Consider the following 23,333-nt stretch of genomic DNA (forward strand, 5'->3'; position numbering starts at 1 on the left):
CTTTTCCATATGTAACAGGCGTAGGCCTTGGAAGTAGTTTTACATTTACTTTCTGGGAGGAAAAATAACAAGTGTGTGATTGGAATGGGAGGAGGGAAGAAAGGGCAGATGGATAACAGCAGACTGAGTAGTGGGAAGATTTCTAACAGAGGAAAGAGTAAATAGCCGAATTTCTGGAGGTGTCTCAACAATGTAGAGAAGACAGCCCAGGTATGCAGTGGGGTCGGAGGTGGCATATAGCTTGGGCCACATAGTTAAATCAGGAAGTTACATGCTTATCTTCTCTCACATGTTTAAAACTACTATAACCAGTGGAAGGAGGTTCTCTCAAGATTTTGAAAAGTAGCCCACATTTGGGACATAAATGTCCCCAGTAATTGTGCACTCTAAATATAGGCCTCTGAAATACGAAAGGTTTTGCTTCCATCAGGCTATATGGTAGGTGAGGGAAAGGAGATAACAGGATGGAGAAGGCTTGCAATGCTGAACTTGGGTTAAGAAGTACACCTTGTAGTGGCATTGTTTTTTGGTCTTGAGGTGGCACTAAATTGCAAACCTCCTGTTGTAGCAGAGCGGTATGTGATACTTGCCTCACCTGGAAACCTGTATGTCGGATACAAACTGACCAGTTAGTTGCATCTGGCACATGAGGTCATGGTGAGTGCCAGTGGTTGTAAATGAGTCCTGGAAACGAATGAGATACAAGCCCAGATTTTTGGGGGGAAGTTTTGAATGCACAACCTGTAAGTCCTTTTAAACTATGGCAGAGTTTTCAGGAGTGGGGAGGGATATTTGAGAATCGCACAGTATCCTTTAGCTAGTGACTGCTTTGCCATATGCAGTCCCCCTGGAATACAACTACTTGGATTGTTGTAGTAAGAGAAAGGATTATTTCTTTTGTCCTTTCCCTCCCCTGCAAATTCAATGTTAACAGCACAAAATTTTGGGTTTTGCAGTGAACTTTGTTCTGTGGTATCTTGTGTCCTTCCAGACTGGTCTAGCAAGACTTCTAAAACCAGGGAATGAAATCGTTGTGCCTATGGACATAATTTTAACTCTGACTTCCATGAGTGACACGCCCTCTTTTCAGGTGTGTAATGTGCCTGTGCCCATTTTGCCACTGTCTGCAACTGAAGTGGAGCTGCCCGTGGCATTCCTATGGCTCAGTTCTTAGGCTGCTTTCCAGGAAGACTCAGCTCTGCTTTTTTCTAAACTTGTTTTTTTTCCCATACCCGATGATCAACCTCTCTACACCAACTTTGAGATTTGCGTGTCATCCTTGTCTTATGCAACTGCTGATGGTCATAGTGACTTAGGTGTCTCTGAGCCTTCTGCCTGTACAAGGCAGTGCTAAATAAATCATAGTGGTTTTCTTAAGGCACAGAAGTGTTCTTTCATTTGATATGTTAGCAGTCAGGCTCACGACATTTCTCAAGGGAAAGTCTTTCTGCATTGCATCACTACCAATGTAACAGTTCATACTTTTTTGCTTAATACCTTGACTGTAAAGTACAGCTACCCCTGATGCAGCTAGAGGACTAACAGCTGCTTCCCGGTGACTGTTGTCAGATCTTTGTGGACAGAACTGTGGTTACATGTATTTCCTGTTTTCAGGATGTTATTTAGTTGCTCTGAGCCTTCTGGAAGGCCTCACACAAGATTCCACTTGCTAACAAACTGTGTTAAATTTTACTGACAAAGGTCTTTTCACTTAGTATTTTTATATTTAGCATGTCACTCTGAAAACCTGTTTCACCAACCTAGAGCTACAGTTTCTATTTAAAAGGTATATTACATTTTCAGATAAACTGTACAAAAATAGTGATAGTGATATCACTATCCATAGCTTTCACAATAGTCATACAGCTATAGCTTTAGACAGTGATAGCTTTTTGATAGTGAAAGCAAGTAGTAGCATTAGGACATCAATACTGAAACTAGCACTTTTCAAATTTTAAAATACCATGCCAGATTTAGACTTGGGTTGATGAAAATGGGTAATAAGTTAGTGATTTGATTCTTGAGTCCTGAACAAAAATGACAGCAGAATCCAACTGTAATGCTGCATTTTGCTGGATCTGTTTCTTCTTTTGTAATTTGCTTCTGATTTTCTTGGTAACATTTCTGTTTTGGAGACAAAAATTGGCACTCATCGGCTTTACGAGAACTAAGAACATTTCAAAATAACGGGTGACAGTGGCTGTTTATATGTATTTTGGAAGAGTAAGTCTGAGTTAGAAGTCTACCAACTAGATAAATGATGCAGCAGAAAGCAAATTGCATGCTTCTACCCATTTGAATGTGGGTGGGGGGAACATCTTTGGAAAAAAAATGCTGTGAACTTGGAACATACTGCTTTTAGAGAACTTGAGATGGTAGCTTAGCATTATAAAACTTTTTAAAATAACCTTTGCAATGTAACCACCATGATTCCCGAACGCCTGTTTTTCTTGTAGCATATTATTGATAGCTCTTGAGGTCAGAGAGCTGTTCATTCTTTTGGTACTATGCTATGGGTGGCAATGCATGTTGGGCATGAGACATAGAAAGTTATTTAAAAAGTGATATCCAGTCTCATTTCTGTTGGTGTTTGGTGGGAGGTGTGTGGTTTTGTTTGTTACCTCTTTAAATGGTTTGTTAACAGAAAGTTATGAATAACTATTTTTTTGCTTCAAAACCATTTTAATTTTCTACATAAAAGTTTTGGAAGCATATCACACAACATGTAATGCTACTGACTTTTTGTGAATATTCTTACTCTTTTTCACTTCTCTGGGGAGTTGCTGAACTAAAACTTTTCGTCAAATTTAGGAGAAATTATTTCACAAGTGAGTTTTGAAAACCAGTTACCTTTGTGTAAAGGAAAACTAGTTTGTGTGAGGATGGGAAGCTTTAGTTATGATGTTAGGTGATACTGACATACCTGCAGTGTTAGTACTTGTCTTGTTAGAGTAATGCTGCAATTAAAGCCAAAATTTAATCTGAAAGACCATAATAGGTGGGTTTGGTTCTTAATAAATTAAATATATCTGCTAAAAAATTGGATTCCTTCATTAATTAAAATTTAAAATTGAGATTCTCTAGAGAGTATCCAAGCACTGAATCCCACATGTATTTATGTTGTTGAAGCTGGCCAGATTTCAAATACTGTCTGTAGGTTTTGGGTCTGTAGTTACACTCTCCACTTACAGACACTGTGTTAGCCTCCTGTCTGGACAGTAGGGGTGCCGTAGTTCAAAACCTTAAGAAGTTAGTTCAATCTTTTACCCAAACTTTCCTAAATAGTTTTATCCAGAAGTGCCTCAAGGGCATAAGCCCTTTGTTTCACAATTTAGTTCTTTATAGTAAGTAATTGGTCTTGGTCTGTCACAGACAGAAATTGCTTTCAGAAATCCTGTGCAGTCTTATAGAGAGAACACAAAGGAATACATAGGTTTACATGAGAGTTTCCAGCTGGTTTTGAAGCCTGTCCCTTCATGTTGCAGGCGGTTATGTCACAGATACATAGATACATGTAATGTCATTACATTTATGAAAATCGCTGTCGTAAAAGTGATAAAAAAGAGTACATAAAAGCGCTCTTTTGCCTCTACTGTTTCCATTTAAATACTATGCAAGATCCTAATCTTCTGTTTCTTCAAATCCTTTTTTCAATTTTCAGTCTAAATTTATACACATTTGTTTGTCTGTCGATGTTGTTGTTAGGCTGAAATAGCTCTTCTGTTTCCCTGGTGTTTGTCCTGTTGGTGCTTGTGGAAAATAGTCATACTAGCTTTTGATTTGCTAAGCTAAGTAAGTTGAGCTGTTTTGACTTCCTTTTGCAAGAGAGACTACTCTTCTTTCCTCTTACCCCTGCAGTTCTCTCTGAATTTATCTTTTCTGAACACAGGGAAATCTTACAGAATGCTGTAGATCAAATCTGCTGAGATGGTATTAATATTTCTGCTTTTAGAACAGGTTGGTCCCTGTCTCTTCTACTGCAAGAGCTTGGTAGCATCAACTGAAACTACCAGGAAGCGAATTCGGAACAAATGGAAGATGGTTCCTTGCAGTTAATCTGTGGATGCTGCACTAGACTGACTATTGGTCTGACGTATCATGGTCATCTTATTTTATCTTTGTTGGAAATTTATCCTCTGTTGAACTCTGGAATCGTGTATGCTTTTTTCATCTGCTTTATGTTGGCAGCATATACTCATCTTGGTTTGTTGCCTCATAATCCAATAATTAACGTACTTGAGGGTTTTTTGAGTAGTTTCAATAAGCCTGTTGCAGAGTTCAGGATCTTATATGGTTGTGTAATGTTTTACTACTACATGCTTCCTAGAGTTACCTTTGAAAAATCCATCTGTGGCACGCTGATGGGTGTGTTTTCAAGTTGCAATGTCCTCCCCTCATTTATAGTTGATAGACCTAAAATAATGCTGTAAATTCAGTCCAAAGGCCTATATCATATCACTGCAAATTATGGAGATAGTGATAGGCTACCACGAATAAGTGTACTTAAAAGGTGAACTGCTGTAATACTATGTTGAATTTTGTGCTGCTTGGACACTATTAAATACCTGTGAAAATGGGTTTTAGGTAGAGCTTGGTCTGACTAGCAGGAAAAATGAAAGCATGCTGAACTGTATGTGAAACAAGTGCAGGACACTGTGATCCAGAGTCTCAAATCTCATCCATTACTACACAGAAGGAATAAATTTTGACAAACTTATTTACACCTGCTGCACGTTGTGCAGCGTAACTGTACTGTTAAGCGTTACGGCAATAAGGAGAATGGACTTGAGGTTCTGCTCCTTTTAGTCTGCGTGGGTGTGAGAGGGACTAGCATAAAGTTAGCAGCTGAGTCTTTACATCTGGAGAGGCAGGGAAATAAAATTAACAAGAGCTGCAAACTTGATTTTAATAGTCCACAAAGACTCTCAGTGTTTCAAGTTATCTCACAGCAAAATGTTTCAAACCTATTTTCAGTATAGTATATTTTTTTCTTTTTAGCATAAATTAAGTCAGGTCTGTGTGGTTTGTCCTACTAGCCTGCAAATAGACTAACAAAAAATTTAAATCTGATGCCTACAACTTGTAACACTTACTGCAAATGTGCTTTCCCCTGTCTCTGCTCTGATTGTAGGACTCCTTGTCATCTCCTTGGCTTACTTGCATGCCTCCTGGTTCTACTTTTTCTGCAGGGCTGGGCCTTCCTGTCTTCAGCTGTCAAAGACTCCACTTAAGGAGCACTTCCACCTGCTCAGCATGTGGAGAGGAAGGAACTAGATGGTCTTTAAGGTCCCTTCCAACCCAAACCATTCTGTGATTCTAAGGAAGAACAGATAAGAGAGGAAGCCCCCCTGTCTGCTGCCCAACACAGCCCCCTTCAGCATTGCCTGGCCCTGACTGTACTGGCTGGAGGAGCTTGTTCTCCCATAGCTATTTGGTGCTAATTGGCCAAGAAGGTGAAAGCAGTTGCAGCCTTTCCATGCGCTGAACAGCAGCACAGACCTCACTAGTTAGGAGTTTTTCCTTGTAAGCCACATGCACCTCATGAGATGCCAGTTCTCCATCTGTGGCCTAAAGAGAACATAAATAATCTCTCTTGCATGTGCAAGTGTTATTCAAGTTTCCAAGCTTAAGCATAAAGCTTACACACCTCCTGTTGCTTGCATGGGACAGGCCACAGGTGGTCCAGAATGATGGGTTTTGCTTTTTTTGGATATAAAAAAAAAATCTGTTACTGCAGAAAGCTATGAAAAATGAACCTTTTGTACTACAGTTGACACTTTAAAATAAAGGGATTCAAAAGATTGACATTTGGGACTGACTTGTATGCTACCCTTTGCCTTTTATGATTACTTGAAAATGTCTTTAATTGAAATTTGATGCATTTTTAAATGTTCTTAAACTCTCTCACCTTTGTATTTTTTCATCCTCCCCAAACATTCTCTGCAGAGGGCTAATCACTTGTTCTCTGAGTGACTGGCATGATTGAAGTGATTATTATGTGGAGATGCTATGTATTGGGTGAGTAATAATGGGGAGGATGTTGTGCTGCCAGATGGAGTACGGATGGAATGATAACGCAGTGAAGAGGGTGCTGTCGTTCAGGGCTTGAGTAACTTGTGATCTGACTACTTTCCTTCTCTGCCGTTCCCCCTGTCGAAGGTTTCATCTCTCACTTGCACGTTCCCTCTCACTTGCTCCTTTATTCTGTGTGAGCTTTTATTTGCTGCTTATGTGGTTGTGCCCAATGTGGTCTTTAGAACTTTATTCAGTGTCTGACTCTGTCATGCTTGGTTCAGAGATTTTTGTTTTGTTTTGCTGTTTTCCTTGTTTCCTCTCCAGGGGAATTGCTTGTTTATGGTGACATACTGTTTTGACAGGGATTTTTCTACAGTGTATGGTGGGGTTTTTATGTATGTTAATGAAGGCGAATGTAAAAGTGTGTGCACCTTTCCACATACCCTGTGTTGATGACATTTTCTAATAATGGTTAGTTCTACTCTTTGGGACCAGTACTTGAAAAAATCCAGTCTTCTGTGGAAATAAGCTTTTCTTGTATTGCGAAGTGTTCTTGTTGACTGCAGTTCTCATACTGGTGTATTCTGGCAATTTGAAGATACTCTATGATCAGGCCATTGAGTGCTTTGAAGGTGAATTTAACCTTGAAACTGAGATTACATTAGTGACAGTGAAAAGGGAGATATGGGTATGCCCCATTCATCCAAAACCTTAAAAAGGAAGACAGTCAACTTTGTAGTGTTAAGGAACTGTCTTTTTAATGAAAAACTCCTGAGTGAGTTTATGCCCTGGGTCACTATGTCAGTGCATTTTTTCAGCCTCAAGTTGGTTGCATTTTGGAAACTATATTGCCTGTAAAACTGCTGAAGTTCCTTCTAAGGTTTTGCATTAATGTATACTTGAAATTGATGATGTCTGCCGCTGTAAACAATATAGGAGTTGATCCTTCACCTAAAGGCCTGAGTCATTACAGCTTCAGTTGAAGAGTCAGATACTTAACTTACCAAAACACCTCATCTTCTGTGGAGCGAATACTGTGGAGTACAGCATGTTCATCAAAAATAAAAACTTCTCAACAAATGTCTGAAATGTATATCGTTCAGTTATTTCTATCATTATTTAATTTTAAATGCAAACCATACAGTAATCTATCATAAGGACAACTCCAAAGGTATTTGGTGGATGAATCACATACACATGCTAGTTTATGAGTGGTGCCAATAGTCTTTGAACTTCCTGATGTTAAACCCCGTACTGCACATCTGTTCTTTTGGAATACTTTGTCCCATTTCAAATCTCTGGTGATGGAGTTCACACCTCAGTGGGTTTATAAAATGCTTTCTAACAGTTTGATTGTTTAAAAGATTTTTGAATTTTTTCTCTGGTTCTGAGAGACAAGCAGTGCTTTTAGTGCTTAGAGGTACTGATTTAGTCGCTCTTGAAAGGTAGTACGGGTGCAACACAAGATAAATGCCAGGTTAAAGATCTGGGTTCCATACAGTGGAATTCTACTTACATTGCACAATTTTTAATTTTTAGTCTACAAATAGACATGTTTAAAGAAATAAATGACCATTAGCTAGTTTCTGTGAAGTTTGGGACTGGCAAATGTAATCAACAGTGTAAGAGTAGTGAATTGTGTGTAACCTTTTTTTTTTGTGTGTGCGCCCCCCCCCTTTTTTTTTTTTAATCTGAGTTTAGCTCATTTAGAGGATTGGCCTTTGGACATAGGTATGTTGGGGATGTGTATTGCTTTTCCTAAAGTGTAGTGACTCATTTTTGAGGCAGTTTTGTGATAAACTCATAAAATTCTATAGTTAATCACGGTTTGAAGATGAGGATGCTATTTTTGGATTTTCAGTTACTTCATAATTTTTAATCTATGCTGTTAAAATTGAAACATAATACAACTTTAACCATTATTATTTTTTTTAAATTAGAGTTGCATATTAAGGAGTTAGGTGTGACTGGTTGTAGAAGCCCATGTTATTGAGCACTGTTCTATGTATGGTTTGAATTGGTGGCAGCTTGTCCACAAATACTGGAGTATTGTGCATTAAGTAGTCAGAGTATGTGGTAATTGAAAGTTAGGTCCAACAGAAGGGAATATTGTACCTTTTCCAGCTGGGCATGGTGGAAAAGAGTATTTGCAAATCCTTCTGTTGGAAGGAATAGCAGCATGGTGGAATTGAGAAGAACTCGTAATTCAGGCTATGTTTGTTAGTGTTCAACCGAGACAGAGGGTGGTGTGGCCCCAAACATCTCAGTACCTTCCTCTAATGGATTGCATTTTCCTTTATCCAGTTGTTTGTTTGTTTTAAATCACAAAATCCACCTTGTCTACACAGGGTCATACTGTAGTTGTGGATGGGGAAAGGGTAGGTGGAACTGAGTTCTGCATGTATAGGTGGAAGCTTAGTGTCTGTCTTATTCTGCCTGTGTCCTGCTGTGAATCGTTGTGGTGACTTCTGGCTTAAAAGTGAGGTTGACTCTGGAATCTAATATTTAAGGCACTTGCTATGAGTATGGACAACTCCAAATTTAAATCTTTGTTTCAAATTAGGCAAAGCCCTGAATCCTGGGCTTTTCATATCCTAGATGAATGTCCTTATTAGATGGTTTTAATGTTTTTTTGAATTTTTTGTGTCCCCCCCCGACAATAAAATTGGTTTCTGACCTGCTGTACTGACCAGGAGCTGTGTCCTTTGAAGCAGGCTCTGTTTTCTAGTTCAGTAGTATCCCTGAAAATATATAGAGATACACGGAGAACTGGCGTGAAGTTTGATACATGCGTGTTTTTGGTATTTTTTTAATGTCCATTTTGTCCTGGTTTCGGCTGGGATAGAGTTAATTTTCTTCCTAGTAGCTGGTACAGTGCTGTGTTTTGGATTTAGTGTGAGAATAATGTTGATAACATGCTGATGTTTTAGTTGTTGCTAAGTAGTGCTTATCCTAAGTTAAGGATGTTTCAGTTTCCCATGCTCTGCCAGCAAGCAGGTGCACAAGAAGCTGGGAGGGAGCATAGCCAGGGCAGCTGACCCAAACTAGCCACAGGGATATTCCATACCATAGAATGTCTGAATGCCCAGTATATAAACTGGGGGGAGTTGGTGAGGAGGGGTGGATCGCTGCTGGGGCATCGGTCAGTGGGTGGTGAGCAATTGCATTGTGCATCACTGTTTTTTTTCCCTTGGGTTTTATTTCTTTTTTTTTTCTTATATTCCTTTTAATTACAATTATTATTATTGTATTTTTGTTGTTATTATTCTTAGTGTTATATTTTATTTTACTTTAGTTATTAAACTGTTCTTATCTCAACGCATGAGTTTTACTTTTTTTTTGATTGTCCTTCCCATCCCACTGGGAGGGGGGAGGAGTAAGCGAGCAGCTGTGTGGTGCTTAGTTGCTGGCTGGTGTTAAACCATGACACCATCTCTATATTGGATGTCAAATTTGATAGGGCTTGGGAAGCATTATTCAAGAAGGAGGTCTTCCATCCAGCTCCAGGGGAACATTAATGAAAACAGTCTGTGGTGACAACCTGCATGGTTATTTACCCTGCAGCTACAGGACTCTTCAGGATGTGTTGCCTGTGAAAATTCATTACAAAGTTTTACTTATCAGAAGACTCTGTTGGCCAGTTCCTGAGCAATGTTTGAGTATATTGTCATTTTACTTGGTGTTTAGTGCGTATTATGATGCAAATTCATACTAGTAGCTAAAATAGTTTGGACTTGCACTTTGTACTGCATAAATACCAATTCTGAAATCTGTATGAATGTACCCCCCACCTGTTACTGCTACACAGCGCAAGTTTCCATAGCGCAAATTATTTCTTTCCTGGAATGAGGTATACCAGCTCTTCCATTCAGAAGTGGTACTGATCACTAGTTGTGTGACTGTATCCAGAGGACTGTATTCCTCTTATTTCCTCATTACAATTTTTTTTCGTTCAGACTGCCACATGAGATGGGGAAGGTGAGGGATAAGGCTGGGTGTTTGCAGGCATTAGCAGAGAAGAGCTACAGCTCTTGATAGAAATTATTGTGGCACTTTTCAAGGTGTTTACTGGGCATAAAGTTCTTCTCCAAAACATTTTTCTATGCAAGCTGGTTTTCATGTACATTTGGTTATGTTCCAGCGTTGCTCACTTTTATATGTGAGCAGCATCCCCATTGTCTAAGCATAATTAAGCAGCCACAAGAGGAGTATATGTGAATGACAGTGGAAAAAGGAACTTGATATGTGGAGTGGTACCTGTATGTGAGATTTCAGTGATGTGATGGAAAATCTTTGTGGGGCACCCTTCCTGGTATACTGGCTATGCTAACTTTAGAAGTACCAGCACTCTCTGAAATAATGGTATTTCGGTATTTGAAACCAGGTTCCTTCCATTTAGATTTTTTTTTTTTTATCCTTTGTGTCTTAATGTACCTTTACCAATTTTATGTCTCCTGTGGTGCTGAAAACTCCATTACTTCCCACCCTATTAGCATTAGTTTTTACACTTTCTTTGTAAACAGCTCCTGACCCATTTTCATGTCCATTCTTCTAAAATAAATCTTCTTTTCCTTATATTTGCAGACTAAGCTACCAACAATATTTATTTCTGAAAACTGGGCCACCTCTGGTGCTTGAACCCTTTTGGAACTGAAGTTTAGATTGTGCAGGTTTAGCAGAGCAGAGCAATTGGTGGTAGTTTTTTAATACTTTATAATAGTTACTCTTCTATATCACCTTGTATTCAAACAACAGCACAGAAAATCATTCTATTTAGTCTGAAACTAAGTACTTTCACAAATGTATATTTGTTGTGTCAGTCTTTGTAGACATTTTCTTATGCATATGTATGTACCTTGTTCTCTGTTTTAATACTTCTTTTTCAAGCTTCTTTTTTCATTGCTTCATTGTCGTCTTTATGCTTGGTAGCTGATAGTCACTGTTACACTTCCAAAGACTTGTGTCTGGATCAGGAGATCATTGCATAAATACCAGTTATTCAGATTTAAACTTTGGGTTTTTTTCTTAGGTAAAACAGGCAGCTGTTGATGCAGACTCTGGCTTTAATTGGCCTTTTTTTTTTTCTTTCTGTGTTGATTTTAATTGTATTTCCAAAGTTATTTACCCAATGAAATCGGAAACAGCTATTTATTTGATGTATGATATCTTACTAAAATCTAAATGAAAATCTGTAGCCTCCTAGATACAACTGGTTTAACATTTTCAAAAAAGATAAATTTATCAAAGTCAACTGTCTAAATGTTCTGAAGTATGACATGCTTGCACCTCAGTTGTGATGTTCTGTGTTGGTATAGTTAAGAATTGCTAGAATAAAATCAGATTTAGTAGTCTTAAATTTTAGTGTGTGGTGAACTATTCGGTAGCTCTAGAACAATTGCTAAATTAAGATGCTGCAATTCTACATGAAATATAATTATTATGGTAAAAACAACAAAAAAAGTTCCTATATTCTCAGATGAAAATCAGCCATTTCAATTGCCTATGAAAAATCCACTGCTACTTTAAAAAAAAAAAAAGAATATGCAGGATTTGGAATGATGAAATTCCATACAAAATTTGTCATAATCTCCTGAGTCTTCTGATTATGAGATGTTTTCAGGAACAGAATAGAGAGCATTGTGTTTGCTGATAGTGTAGAATTTGTTTTAATTTCCTGTATAATGTAGGTGTGTCTGTACATACATACATATCTATATTTGTAAGTATATCTTACTGTATTTAAAAGAAGTAACGGGGGGGCATTGCATCCTAAGGTGATCTCAGAATTAATGCAGAGTGATTCACTACATTAACTCCAGTCAACAAATTTTCATCAAAATGTAATTGGTTATGGACACTGTTGGCTGAAAACGACTAAGCTTCCTGTATTTTTCTTTGAGAAGCCTACACTATTGAGTTTACATCTGTCTGACAGAAAACACTTGTAAAGAATGTCTTAGAGTTGATAATAAGTGTTCTTTATTCAGTGGCGGCAAGTTGCTTTTTTTCCCCTTCTGCTAAAATGTCATTTTTCTCCATTTATCATTGATGTGCATACATTCTATTTTGTATTCTGTTCTGCAGTTCTGTGCTTTTTATGAAGCAGTACCCCTCATTTTTCAATGATAATTGGCTTCAGGAAGAATTATTTCTAAGTTACTAGTGTCTCCTATTTTCCATCTGATTGTAGTATTTGTTTTGGTGATACTAATTCTCCACAGTAGGTTTCTAAATTATTAATTTTTTTATTTTACTGTTTGTTTCTTACGGTGATACTGTGCTTCTTTCACTCCAGTCTCTAGAACATTTTTGATTTGTGCTGTTTACCTTTCAGTTAGTTTTTGTGTTAAAATTCACTTGTAAACTTAGCAACCTTGGCCTTACTTCTGCTGTTTGCTGCTTCATCTTCTCTCTTCCACTTCCAGATTATACTGAAGATGTAACAAATATTTTTTTCAAATGATGCCTATGGCAGATAAGTCTTAGACCACAGTAGTGGCTTTTAAAGAAGATTCATCTTAATTGTTATTACCAAGCTATGCGTGTAGCCAACATGTGCAGCTGCTTTTCTTCTTTATCGCTTGCACTGTTTATTCTTGTGTCCTGTTTCATGAAGCGGTAATCATAGGAAAATAAATTGGCCAAAATTGATGAGAAGTTTCTTGAGAAATGTGTGAGGAGGATCAGTTTCCGTTGTTCTGTCCTACTTATTGTCCCTGAAATGATAGGGACTTTGATCTTAAATATTATTAGCAGATTAGAGTAACTTCCCGACATTCCAATATGCCATAGAAATTTTGCAGGAACAAAGTTACCAAAGAGCCCAGTTCATGTTTTTCCTTATTGAGGCCTAAGTCTTTTGGGGCATGAGCATGTTTGTGTCCAGCATGCTGTACTTCTAACACTTTTCTGGAGGCTTTTATATAATATAGTCCATGTATGAAATACAAGGAGAGTAAACTTGTGCTAAGTTGAGAGAGAAATTTTATAACACAGTATGAGCTTCACAAAGAGAGTGAGCATGTAAAGAAGCTTTGAAAGCTGTAGTGGGAATTGATATTGAGTAAGAAAGTAAGGGAAGTTAAGAGTATTGTGCCATCCATCCATAATATGAGGGCCTTCAGTGGAGGATCTGCTGAATTAATATAGATTATCTTCAATCAAATATGAATTGTATGCTTTTCTCTGCAGAAGTAAATGAGATGTTCTTTTAAGTCATCTGCAGCCCAGGAGGTGGTGTTTATCCAGCCAGTCATTGATGAGGGGAAAAAAATAGTTTAACTTCTGAAGAATTCAGGCTAATCTTTTTTCCTCCTTGCTTAGCTGAAGTGAGCCTTGTTCACACTTTTGCAGAGCACGAGCTAGAACTGAATCAGGAGATTCTCAGCATGGTAGCTGTTGTCATTGTTATTAGAAAATCACGTGTGCATTTTGTGAATTGTGGCATGGAGAAAGGAATGGAAGAGAAGCCTTTCAGAACATCCCCTTTTGATACTGAGGCGGGGAGAATGAGCCCAGCACATATATAAAATTCTGCTTTTCTGGTCTGTAGATATCCCTCAGGCTGACTGGCTGTAGATAGCATGATCATCACTTCAGTGTCCAGCACTGTCTACATAATTACTTTCTTTTCCAGAAGGGTAAAATATCCCTTAAGAGCTAATTAACATTTCATTTCTAAGCATTAGTGTAGTATGTATTTCATTTGTGAAGGGTCCACTGATGTCTCTCTCTTCAAATTTTTTCACATGGAATTTATTTCATGTCTCCAGTTCTCATTGCCTGCTTGCAAAGCTCATCCATTCAGGTTATTGCTTTCTAGAGAAACAAGAAAAAAGAATCAGGAACTGTTTGTTTGTTGTTGTTCTCCACTCCCCGCCGCCGCCCCCCCCCCCATGGAAGTCTTATCTACATATACAATAGTGTTTTCTATTGTGAAGTCTAAGGTGCTAGGAACATTTTGAGGCTTTGAATTTGTCATTTTACACTATGTTGTCAGCATTAAAACACTATCTTTTCCTTGAACAGTTAATTTATTACCCAGTAAAATTCAAATAATTTCTTTCACTGTACATTACTGCCCAGCTGTTGCCATGCTAACTATATTGCTAGTTTTTTGGTTTTCTGTAGTTGTCAGTGTTTTTTCTATGTTTTAGGTAAAAATTTGCTGACTCAGTGCACTCCTCTGTTTTCATATCGTTAATATATAAAAGAATTAATAATTAACATTTTGTCATGTTTGGCCATTTAGTCCCGCTACTTTCATCTTAGTCAATCATGCTTGTCATGAATAAGAAAGGATATCATTACATCATCTTCTTTAGAAACTATTCAAAAAAGCTGCATTGATTTTTTCTTTTTTCTTTTTAGTACAATTGTTTAACAGTAATTTGAATTTGTGCTGTAAAATACAAATAATTGCAACCAGTGATAATGGTAAAGTTTTTTTCTTCATATTGGTGAAAGTAGAAATAACATTGTCCTTCCTTCTCCTTTATGAAGTAGAGCTGTAATATGTATTAGTGACTTCTGTATACAATATTTAGAATCCTGGTTTTATCTGTTGGATTTTTTTTGTTTTGTTTTGTTTTGTTATAGTATATTCCCAACTCTAGGGTCTTTTCTTCATGAAAAGGGATCATGTTAATAATAGCCAAAACTGGCATTTGCTTTATGGGGTTGTTTTTGTTTGATTTGGGTTTTTTTGGGGGGAGAGGGTGGAGGAGGAAAGTTCTTCTCGCAACAGAGGGGAAAAAATATTCCAGTTCCTTTCCCTTTCGAATAATAAGTAGTGAACATACAGTAGTGCATTTTAAAGATGAGAATGGAATTATTTGTTCCTTTTGTGAACACTTATAAATGTTTTGCTAGCTTTTTCCAAGTTGACAAATACACTAAGCCTTTTTCTTCTTCACTATATTATATTTAAACGTGTCCTAGGAATTGGTGGTTGGATTTGTGAAATCAGAATGGCCCCAGTCACGAACTATGATGTCATAAGAGGGGGTTTGTAACTGTCATGTCAGAAGTGTTGACAATAGTGTATTACTTCAGTTTGCTTTTAATCAAGCAGGTGGCAAACAACATGAGTGTTGGGGGTTTGTTTTGCATCATGTAAACCAGCTTCTTTTCTTGCAGCCATTCCTGTATTTGTTTCCTGCTTCTGCTCTGGTTGCCACACTGCGAAGCAGCTGTGGGTGATTATTTTGCCAAGTTCCTAAATTCTTCAGGTTTCCCTTTTATCTTCATGCAGCCTTGAACAAAGGGAAGGAAGTGTAGGACGTTGTGTAGCAATCTTCCTTTTCATTTCAGGGTCTTTCTCTTTCTTGTTAATTTGTCAATACTAGCAATTCTGAAGGCTGGCTCCACTGAGTGCACTTACACATCCATACAATGTGGAGAAATAACAATACTTAAAAACCTGAGGGGTTTTTAACTTCCTTAGAATTCTTAGTGTCGCAGGATGATTTAAATTGGTTGCACAAGTGGTGTGATAGATGGCCTTTGCAGTATTAGATCCACTGAAATGAGGTCTTTTGATTATTCCTTCAAAGAAACCGTATACAGATACGTGTAGTTGTGACCTGCCTCTTCAAAATGCTTTGCATCTGTTCATTCAACTAAGAGACAAATTCTTCTCTATGCAGAAAAATACTTGTTCCTTTCTAAAGATGTTTGTGCAGGAGTTTGATGGGCAAGAAAGTTTCTTGACCAAAACCAAAGCTGGATAAATCAGTTTGTCTAGATGAATCTGCTCTGGCTACTAGAAAGAGCAAGAGCCACGTACTGACCAGTCTGTTCATCCTCCAGAGACTTGGAGGTTGACTTTGGTGTTCCCGCCGAGGAACTAAAGCTTGCTCTTAGTTTCCGTTTCATTTTGTTAGAATGTGCTAGACGAATTTTAAAAATTCATATGAAACAACCTTCACAATTTAAGTTTGCATAAATATAAGTGTTTTCCTGATAATGTTGCAAATAGGTTAGAGATCAACTGAGAAGGTATACTTAATGGTGTAGTTGAATTGCTCTTATGCTAACAGTTAACTGTAATTTAACTGTTACTTAAAGGGGAAGTTCTGTTTTGCAGCTCTGGTGTCCTACGCGTTGCTTTGTGCTGGTGTTAGTAAGATGCAAAGGGAAAATCTGCCTGGTTGAGAATTGATCTGAGTTGTGTGAAAGACTTGGGCACAGCTTTTTGTATCCCTGCTATATATAGTGCTTCAGATACTTGTGATACGTCCTTTAATGAGAATTTACTTAAAAAGGGGCTGGGGAAATGTTAAGGGTCCCCAGATGCTTAGCTGTTTACGTGCATGTGATTTATAATTTCCTTGAACATCCTGTATAGGAAAATCCTGTTATTTTTGTTCAGAAAGTCAAGTTCCTTTTAAATACCTGTAGCCATCTAATTAAGGAAATAAACTACCCTCACTTGCTGTCCAACAGTTTTTGTAAGCTACCTGTTGTAGTAGCAGTTTCTGTATGCTCTGAACAGTGACTGAACTGTAGAAGACAAAATACTAATTTAAGAAAATGTCATAGTGTGAATATTGTCTTAAACAGCTGCAGCAGGTGTTGCATATCGTCAGAAAATGGAAGGCCTATCTGCAAATTAATCTGTAGCAGTAACATTAGGGGCACCAGCAAGAATTGTGTTACAATTTGTACAAATCCAGAGATGAGACCAAAAAATGGGGAGAGGAAGCAAGGCACAAAAAAGAAGATTCTGCATTAAAACATTTGCAGATTGGAATAGGTTCAGCAGATGAGCCTGAATGTTGACAATCGGTTCACACACACAGTAATTTTAAGAAACTCACTTTGGACTTGTGTGCTTTGCTTCTGATTCCAGGGATCCTATTCTTTAGATTGAAAGTTGGCCGACTCCAAGAGGTATTCATAGTGGTGGCAATAAAATTAAAGGAGTAGTAGCTTTGATTAACTGTCAACAGAATTCCAGTCCTTCCAGTGCAGTTTGCTAAGGCAAAACTCACAGCATGAAAGAACAATTCTGCAGCAGTTCTTTGATGTAGAGGCAAATACACATCTCAATTTAATGTCTTCAGAATGTGGCCAAATAGCTACAGCTTGAAATACCTAATTTAAATGGTTTTATGAAATCATTTTAATACCGCACATACACGGAATAGATTTAATATATATGTTACCCGTTTTGCTGCAGCTTTGCAGCAGCATAGCTTTGTTTTTATCTGTTAGAACTTTATTTCTGAAAACAGCCGTAAAATAAGGCTATTCTGAACTTGGAAGTAGGTGAAAGCATACACAATACATGTCAAGCTTGGGATACAAACTGAGACCCACTCATCTGGTCACATATATGGCTTTGTGTCCATTGAGTACAGCATGACTTATCTTATTATGGCTTACCATTTAAGAAAATAATTTTAAAACTAGCATAGCAAGGTAAAAATGGCAAATTAAAATACAGATTAGATCAGTAATTTGGATTCTCTGTAGGTGTTTTTTAACTGTTTCTTAACATTTCCTCATTTTATTGTTGGCATTTCTCATTTTGATGATTAATACAAGTGTATACGAAGTAAATCGCAAGTATGGGCAAGACTACTAATTTAGTAGTCGGACTTAAGTATTACAGGGTAGATTGATCTTTTTTCCCCTTTTGAATTTCCAGTTTTAATAAAATGACTTAGCGAAGCTCGTCATTTCAGATTAAGTATTAAGGTCGTTGATTACTGTAATATATTGAAATCAAGCACTTCGTAATTGCAACCAAATTTGAAACATAGTCAAACCATGAGTTGGTGAAAGTCATGGATTAACCAGCTGGAATTAGAATTCGTTGGAAGTCTGTCAGGCTTTTGAGAACTGTAAAGTCTACTGCGGGTGCAAAGGACCTTCCCTCCCATTTAAGTTTATCCAGCTACTTCATTTTAATGGCTAGTATGTTCAAAATCGAGAAACTGGAAGTTCAGAAAGTTGGGAAACTGGTTTATTTTTTTATTCATTCACTCATTCCCAAAGTGTAAATAGGGTCATGAGGTGAGAATATAACAGTTTAAAGATCATGACCATTATGGTGAATAGACAGTATCAGTTTATTAAAAATGTGTTTGCAGCACAGAACATACTTTAATCGTGTGTGCTGCTTAAAAACTTCAAGGGCAACTTTTCTCAAAGTAAAAGTATCTTCTAATTGGATTCATGTTTCTAACTTTAGGTTTACTTACTCTACAGTAACTGTGTAGTAAGTAGAAGGTAGTAAACTGCATTTTATGACATGATAGAGGTATGTGAAAAGAATCAGATCTTGGGAAGCATATGCTCAGGTATATAAAGGGCCTAAGCAAGCATGTTGACATAGCGTATTCTTCAGTTTAGCAAAAACTAGTGAAACAACTGGCAGAATGAAATGTGAATCCTTTAGAAAAAAACAAACACAGAATGAGAATAAAATCAGAGAGGTTTCTTTCTTGCAGATTGGAAAGAATAAATCAATCTTTTTGCATTTCATTGATTTTTTTTTTTTTTTTTTTTTTTTTAAAGTTAAAAATCATCATGTATGTTAGAGGTTTGTTTTGTGTTTGGCAAGTTGAATGTTTCTGGAGTCCACAAATGAACCAGAGAAAACTTTTAGTGTTCATTTGCTATCAATTTGCATTAGAATCAGTGAACTTCCAAATCTGTTCCGTCTCAAATATTACTTCTTTGAAAAGTAATGCTAGCTACAAGTTATTGAGAGTGTTTGTAGACTTCTTGCCTTGCAGAGTAACAATGTTATTTCTCAGAAAGTGTACAGAAAATGTATTATTTGTTTTAGTTAAATACAGAATTTTGAAAACCTTGTATTTCTTTTTCCCAGGCTGTTCGCTGCTATGAATCGCTAATTTTGAAAGCTGAAGGAAAGGTCGAGTCTGATTTCTTTTGTCAGTTAGGTCACTTCAACCTCTTATTGGAAGATTATCCAAAAGGTAAGGTTTTTTAGTACTTCTGATAAATGTCATTGGGAGATTGTTATTTGATGTAGATGACACAATAGAATGAAAAACATTTGGATAAGTCACTGTTTTCTCTGTTTGTACTATATTTCAAAGCCCATAACAGAATAAGACTGATAATGTCTTTATGAAAACAGTTGTATTCTAACTTCTTGTTCTTCTTTTCTTTTTTTTTTAATTGAAAAAAACAAAACATGACTGGTTCAGATATGAATATGAAGTTTATTTAGTTTATACAGTAGTGCCATACTGCCTACTTCATTTTTCTGGTTCATTGTTACATGACTGTACAAACAGTTGAACCCACGCCTCTGAAGGTTTCCTGTGGCAGGTGGGAGACACAGGTGCATAGGACGAGAGCCTGTCTTAGTGCTTTCATGTATGTCCACATTCTCAACAGGTAAGGCTAGGCTCAAAGTGTTAATTCAAAAGCAAAAATCTGCACTTAAAGTGTGTTTGAAGTTCTGTTTTAAATACTGAGTGGAAGAATGGGTGTAGGGTGTGGGGAGGTGTGTGGGGGGGGTGGGTTTTTTTAGGTATCTGCTTCATCATAAATTACTTAAATGTTTTTTTGCCATCATTGCAGCCAGTGAACATAGAACCTTATGTACATTTGTGCTTCGTTGCCTGTGGGTCAGTAGAGTGCTTTTTTGGTAGTGGTGTGCATTCCCAAAGATACTCTGCTGTGTTGCTGACCGAGACATAGGGCTAGATCTTCAGCTTGTCCTGTTTCCACTTCATGTCATGCTGGGTGTCAGGCTCAGTGTCTGATAGCTGCCTCCCTTCCAGTGATTGTGGGAGGTGTGGATGAGTAGAAAGCCTTTTTGGATCTTACTCTACCTAGCTAATTAGAACAGGTCAGAATATTTAATTTTTTTCATGGGATGTCTTTTTTCATTGTTGTTGCTTTTTAGTTTTAATATGAATGCAGTTCTGTTTGACTTTGTCAAAGAAACAAACAACACTCCCATCCCGAAAATGTCTACTCCCACCCCACCCCTTTTTCCAAACACACAAAAATACTGGTTTATCATTATCTTGGGACGTAGAAATAGGGAAATGAATTACAACTGATAGTAGTTCAAAAGCACTGCTTAGTGATTCAGGCTAGCTGTGGACCGTTTCATAACAGTGTGTTTTTGTGTCCACTTGTTCACTATGTCTAACATAAACCAGCGTGAGTTAAGGTTCCTGGAAACCTACCTCACCTTCACTTTTTAGGTGACAACTGTTTAGATCTGATACTACTAGGGAGGAATTTGCAGTTACCTAAATTCAGAAGGCTTTGAGTGATCAAGGCATCTGTCTCTTTCTGTTGAATATATGGGGAGCTTAGGGACCTTAGTACCCACAACTTGTACCAACATCTTAGGAACTCACAACTTGCACCTGCATCCCATCCAACTGGTGTAATGTAGCCACTGGTGTTTCCAATTCCAGAGATATGGGAAAACCTGACAGGAATGTGGCAATATGCTGGCTATAGAATTTCCTGAAGAATAATCTGATCCCATGTTTTTATTTTACTTTATTTTATTTTATTTTTTAAAGAAAATTCAACCACCCCCTCTGCAAAGAACTGACACCGTTGTTTCTGATTAGCCTAGTACAGCTTGGTATGATGTGAGTGCAGTATGGCTTATTGGATATATTTTACTTAGCAAAGACAGCGCAGGATTGTGGGCTGAACTGTATTAACTGTACTGTTGAGTTGATAACAGTTAAGAGTGACAGGACTGGACATTGCTATGGATCAGAGGTGAGGTTTACTGATGGGGAGTCTGCTTTGTACCGTGTATATGGTTTTAAGAACAAGCATAAAAAATACAAATGGTGGTTGAAAATACCAGTTCTCCAGAACTGTAAACAAGCATGAGCAGAACTGTGTGGGAAGAAACATTTAGGCATTAAAAACCTGAATTAAAATACTTAGTATTTTCTTAGATACCTGTTTAAAGTCACATCTCAATCATGAAAGAAGTCTCAAGAAGTGAAAAAACTTTGTTAGTAATGAAGTATATTAAAAAAAAAAGTCTATCTGTATTTTCAAAGAAATGGGGTAGTAGTGAAAATAATAATGGAGGAATTTTAATTGATAGGAAAAGGGAAGCTAAAGGGTTTTTTTATTAAGTGAGGGACACATGTTCTTGTTCACAACAGTTGTTGAACTCCAGTGCCAAAGACTGTAAAAGTATTATGCACAATGCAACAAGGCATAAGTGTTCTATAATTAATTTACTACTGTTACTTGAAAGAAGTAGAATGCTGGTCCGTTGCATTATAAATTTAAAGTAAAAATACATTTTATTCCATTCTATAAATTCTGTTACTTTTAATTATCATACATTCTAATTGCAATTATAGCTAAATTTTAAATGCTGGGGAACTGAAAAGCAAAGCGAGTTCAGAAATGTTTTGATCTCACTAATATTTTATCCAATTTTTAAATCCTGAAGTTCCAGAAGTGTAAAATGCTGAAGCAGGATGATCTTCAGAACTATAAATCTGTCTAGTCTGAAGTTAATCTTGGACAAAGTTGTGGAGAAGTTGATGTGTTTAATAAATTGGATGTAATTAATAAAATATCACAAGATAGCAGCATGACTAATGCTGCACAACTTTTTTTTCCTTGGAAGCCTATTATTTATTTAATTATATATCTTTAATAAATGTGTACACCTTTGTATATAATGTAGAAAGGAGTGTCTTTATTAAAGGCAAATGTGATAGTGTTCTTTGTTTAAAAATGTTTGCAATACAGTTTGTGCGAAGCAGAACAAAATTGTTAGTTGATTGCAGAAGTACAATCAGTGGTCAAGATGAAGCAATGCTTGGTTGATAGAGATCTGTTAGGTTTCACGTATATAGTTTCTTCTGTTTTGATCTGTCTCATTTTTTCACGAATATGTTGACAAACATGGATCATTCAGTTGGGTTTATTTGTTGTGTGTTAGTATTGTCATGTAGCTAATACCTTCTTATAAATATAGTAGAAAAGACTGTAGGTCATTTCTTTATAAGAATTAGGACTCATACCCCAGAAAAGAGGGACCTTGAGAAAGATTCATGGCAGGTTACTGCAGGTCATTATTGGAACTAACCCTTGCTGTATGTATGCAGGGAATATCAGTTAGGGGCAGGCTACCTTTGAATGTGGAGTAAGTTGATGGCTGATGCCTTGCTGAAGTCTAAATACATCTAGCATATATATTTATATTTTTAAATGAAACCTGTTAAATGTTGTAGTAATTTTTCTTGAAGTGCATTATGTTTTCTGTCACTTGTAGCCACTGAAGTCTAGATTTAATATGCTTTTTTCATAAAAAAGAAGTACTTGTCTCCAACAAAAGTTGTGAGTTTACATCAGAAATTACTGAATGAGGTTCTTTCTTCTCTGTGTTATATCTGAGGTTAGACTAGAGTATCACAATGTTTTTCCTAGCCTTTAAAATATCCGAAGCTGGTCTGCAGCTTGTCGTTTTCCCAAAATGCGGTATGTTTGAATTGCTATTGTTAGCTAAAGGGTTTTCTCGGCAGCCATGAAATTGAATTGTCTTGTTCATTGCACTCTGCTACTGTTCGGAGAAGGTCCTAGGCAAGGTATCAACCTTTTTGCAGATTTTGAGCCACTGAGCTGTATTCAGATGATTATAACAAAGGCAGATTGATTCAGCTTAGCAAGCATGTTCAAGGTGGTTTCTGTGCCCAGCTTTCATTGTCTTGATCATTACTAGTCAGAATTTGGCTTCAGGATTTCCCAAAATGAGAACGTTCGCTCCTCCCAGTCAAAACTATTCTGTTTCCTCAGTAGCGTTTTCTTAACTCTAATCAGATGTCTTCCTCCCCCCCCCCCCCCTTTTTTTTTTTAAATGAGACAGCTATTCCCCAGCTGTTTGATTGTTTCAGAGGTTTCCAAACCCATTGTTCCCTGGGCGTGTGTTTAGTGGTGTGTCGTCGTCGTCCCCCCCCCGGTCTGCTTGTTGCTGCTCTCTGCTTTGTGCTGTGCTGGCACAGTTGAATGTGCAGCTGTGTGGGGAACTGATCCAACTGAAAAATAACCTAGCAGAAAAAAGTGATGCAATAGCCCCAGAATGTGAAACCTCAGCCTCAGGTTTTGCCAGAGGAGGCTGATGAGTTGTCATGTAGGCTTTTGGACGCTGGCAGCATTGTGAATCCAGCTAGGACTCCATGGTGTATAGCTGTGAACTTTGTTTGCTACTGCATTCCTTCGGAGGGCCAGGATTTTACTGCTAGTTTTGGAGATTTTTAAATTTTTTTTCCATGACTCTCTTTTCCATAAGGAGCACAGAGTGTAGACAGTGATGTTTAAGGTTTGGGTTC

At 37.4% G+C, this 23,333-nt stretch overlaps 1 protein-coding gene across 8 annotated transcripts in view; it reads left to right on the top strand.

Moving 5' to 3' along the window:
* The window catches only part of KDM6A (lysine demethylase 6A), a 164,041-nt gene that overhangs the window by 18,271 nt on the left and 122,437 nt on the right, over positions 1-23,333 (top strand). For all 8 annotated transcript variants that reach the window (XM_050900719.1, XM_050900675.1, XM_050900692.1 and 5 more), the window contains exon 3: positions 18,857-18,965. In XM_050900719.1, coding sequence (XP_050756676.1) covers positions 18,857-18,965 — 109 coding nt within the window. The remainder of the gene's footprint in view (positions 1-18,856; positions 18,966-23,333) is intronic.

The sequence above is a fragment of the Gymnogyps californianus genome, chromosome 1, assembly GCF_018139145.2.
Source record: "Gymnogyps californianus isolate 813 chromosome 1, ASM1813914v2, whole genome shotgun sequence".
Taxonomy (NCBI): domain Eukaryota; kingdom Metazoa; phylum Chordata; class Aves; order Accipitriformes; family Cathartidae; genus Gymnogyps; species Gymnogyps californianus.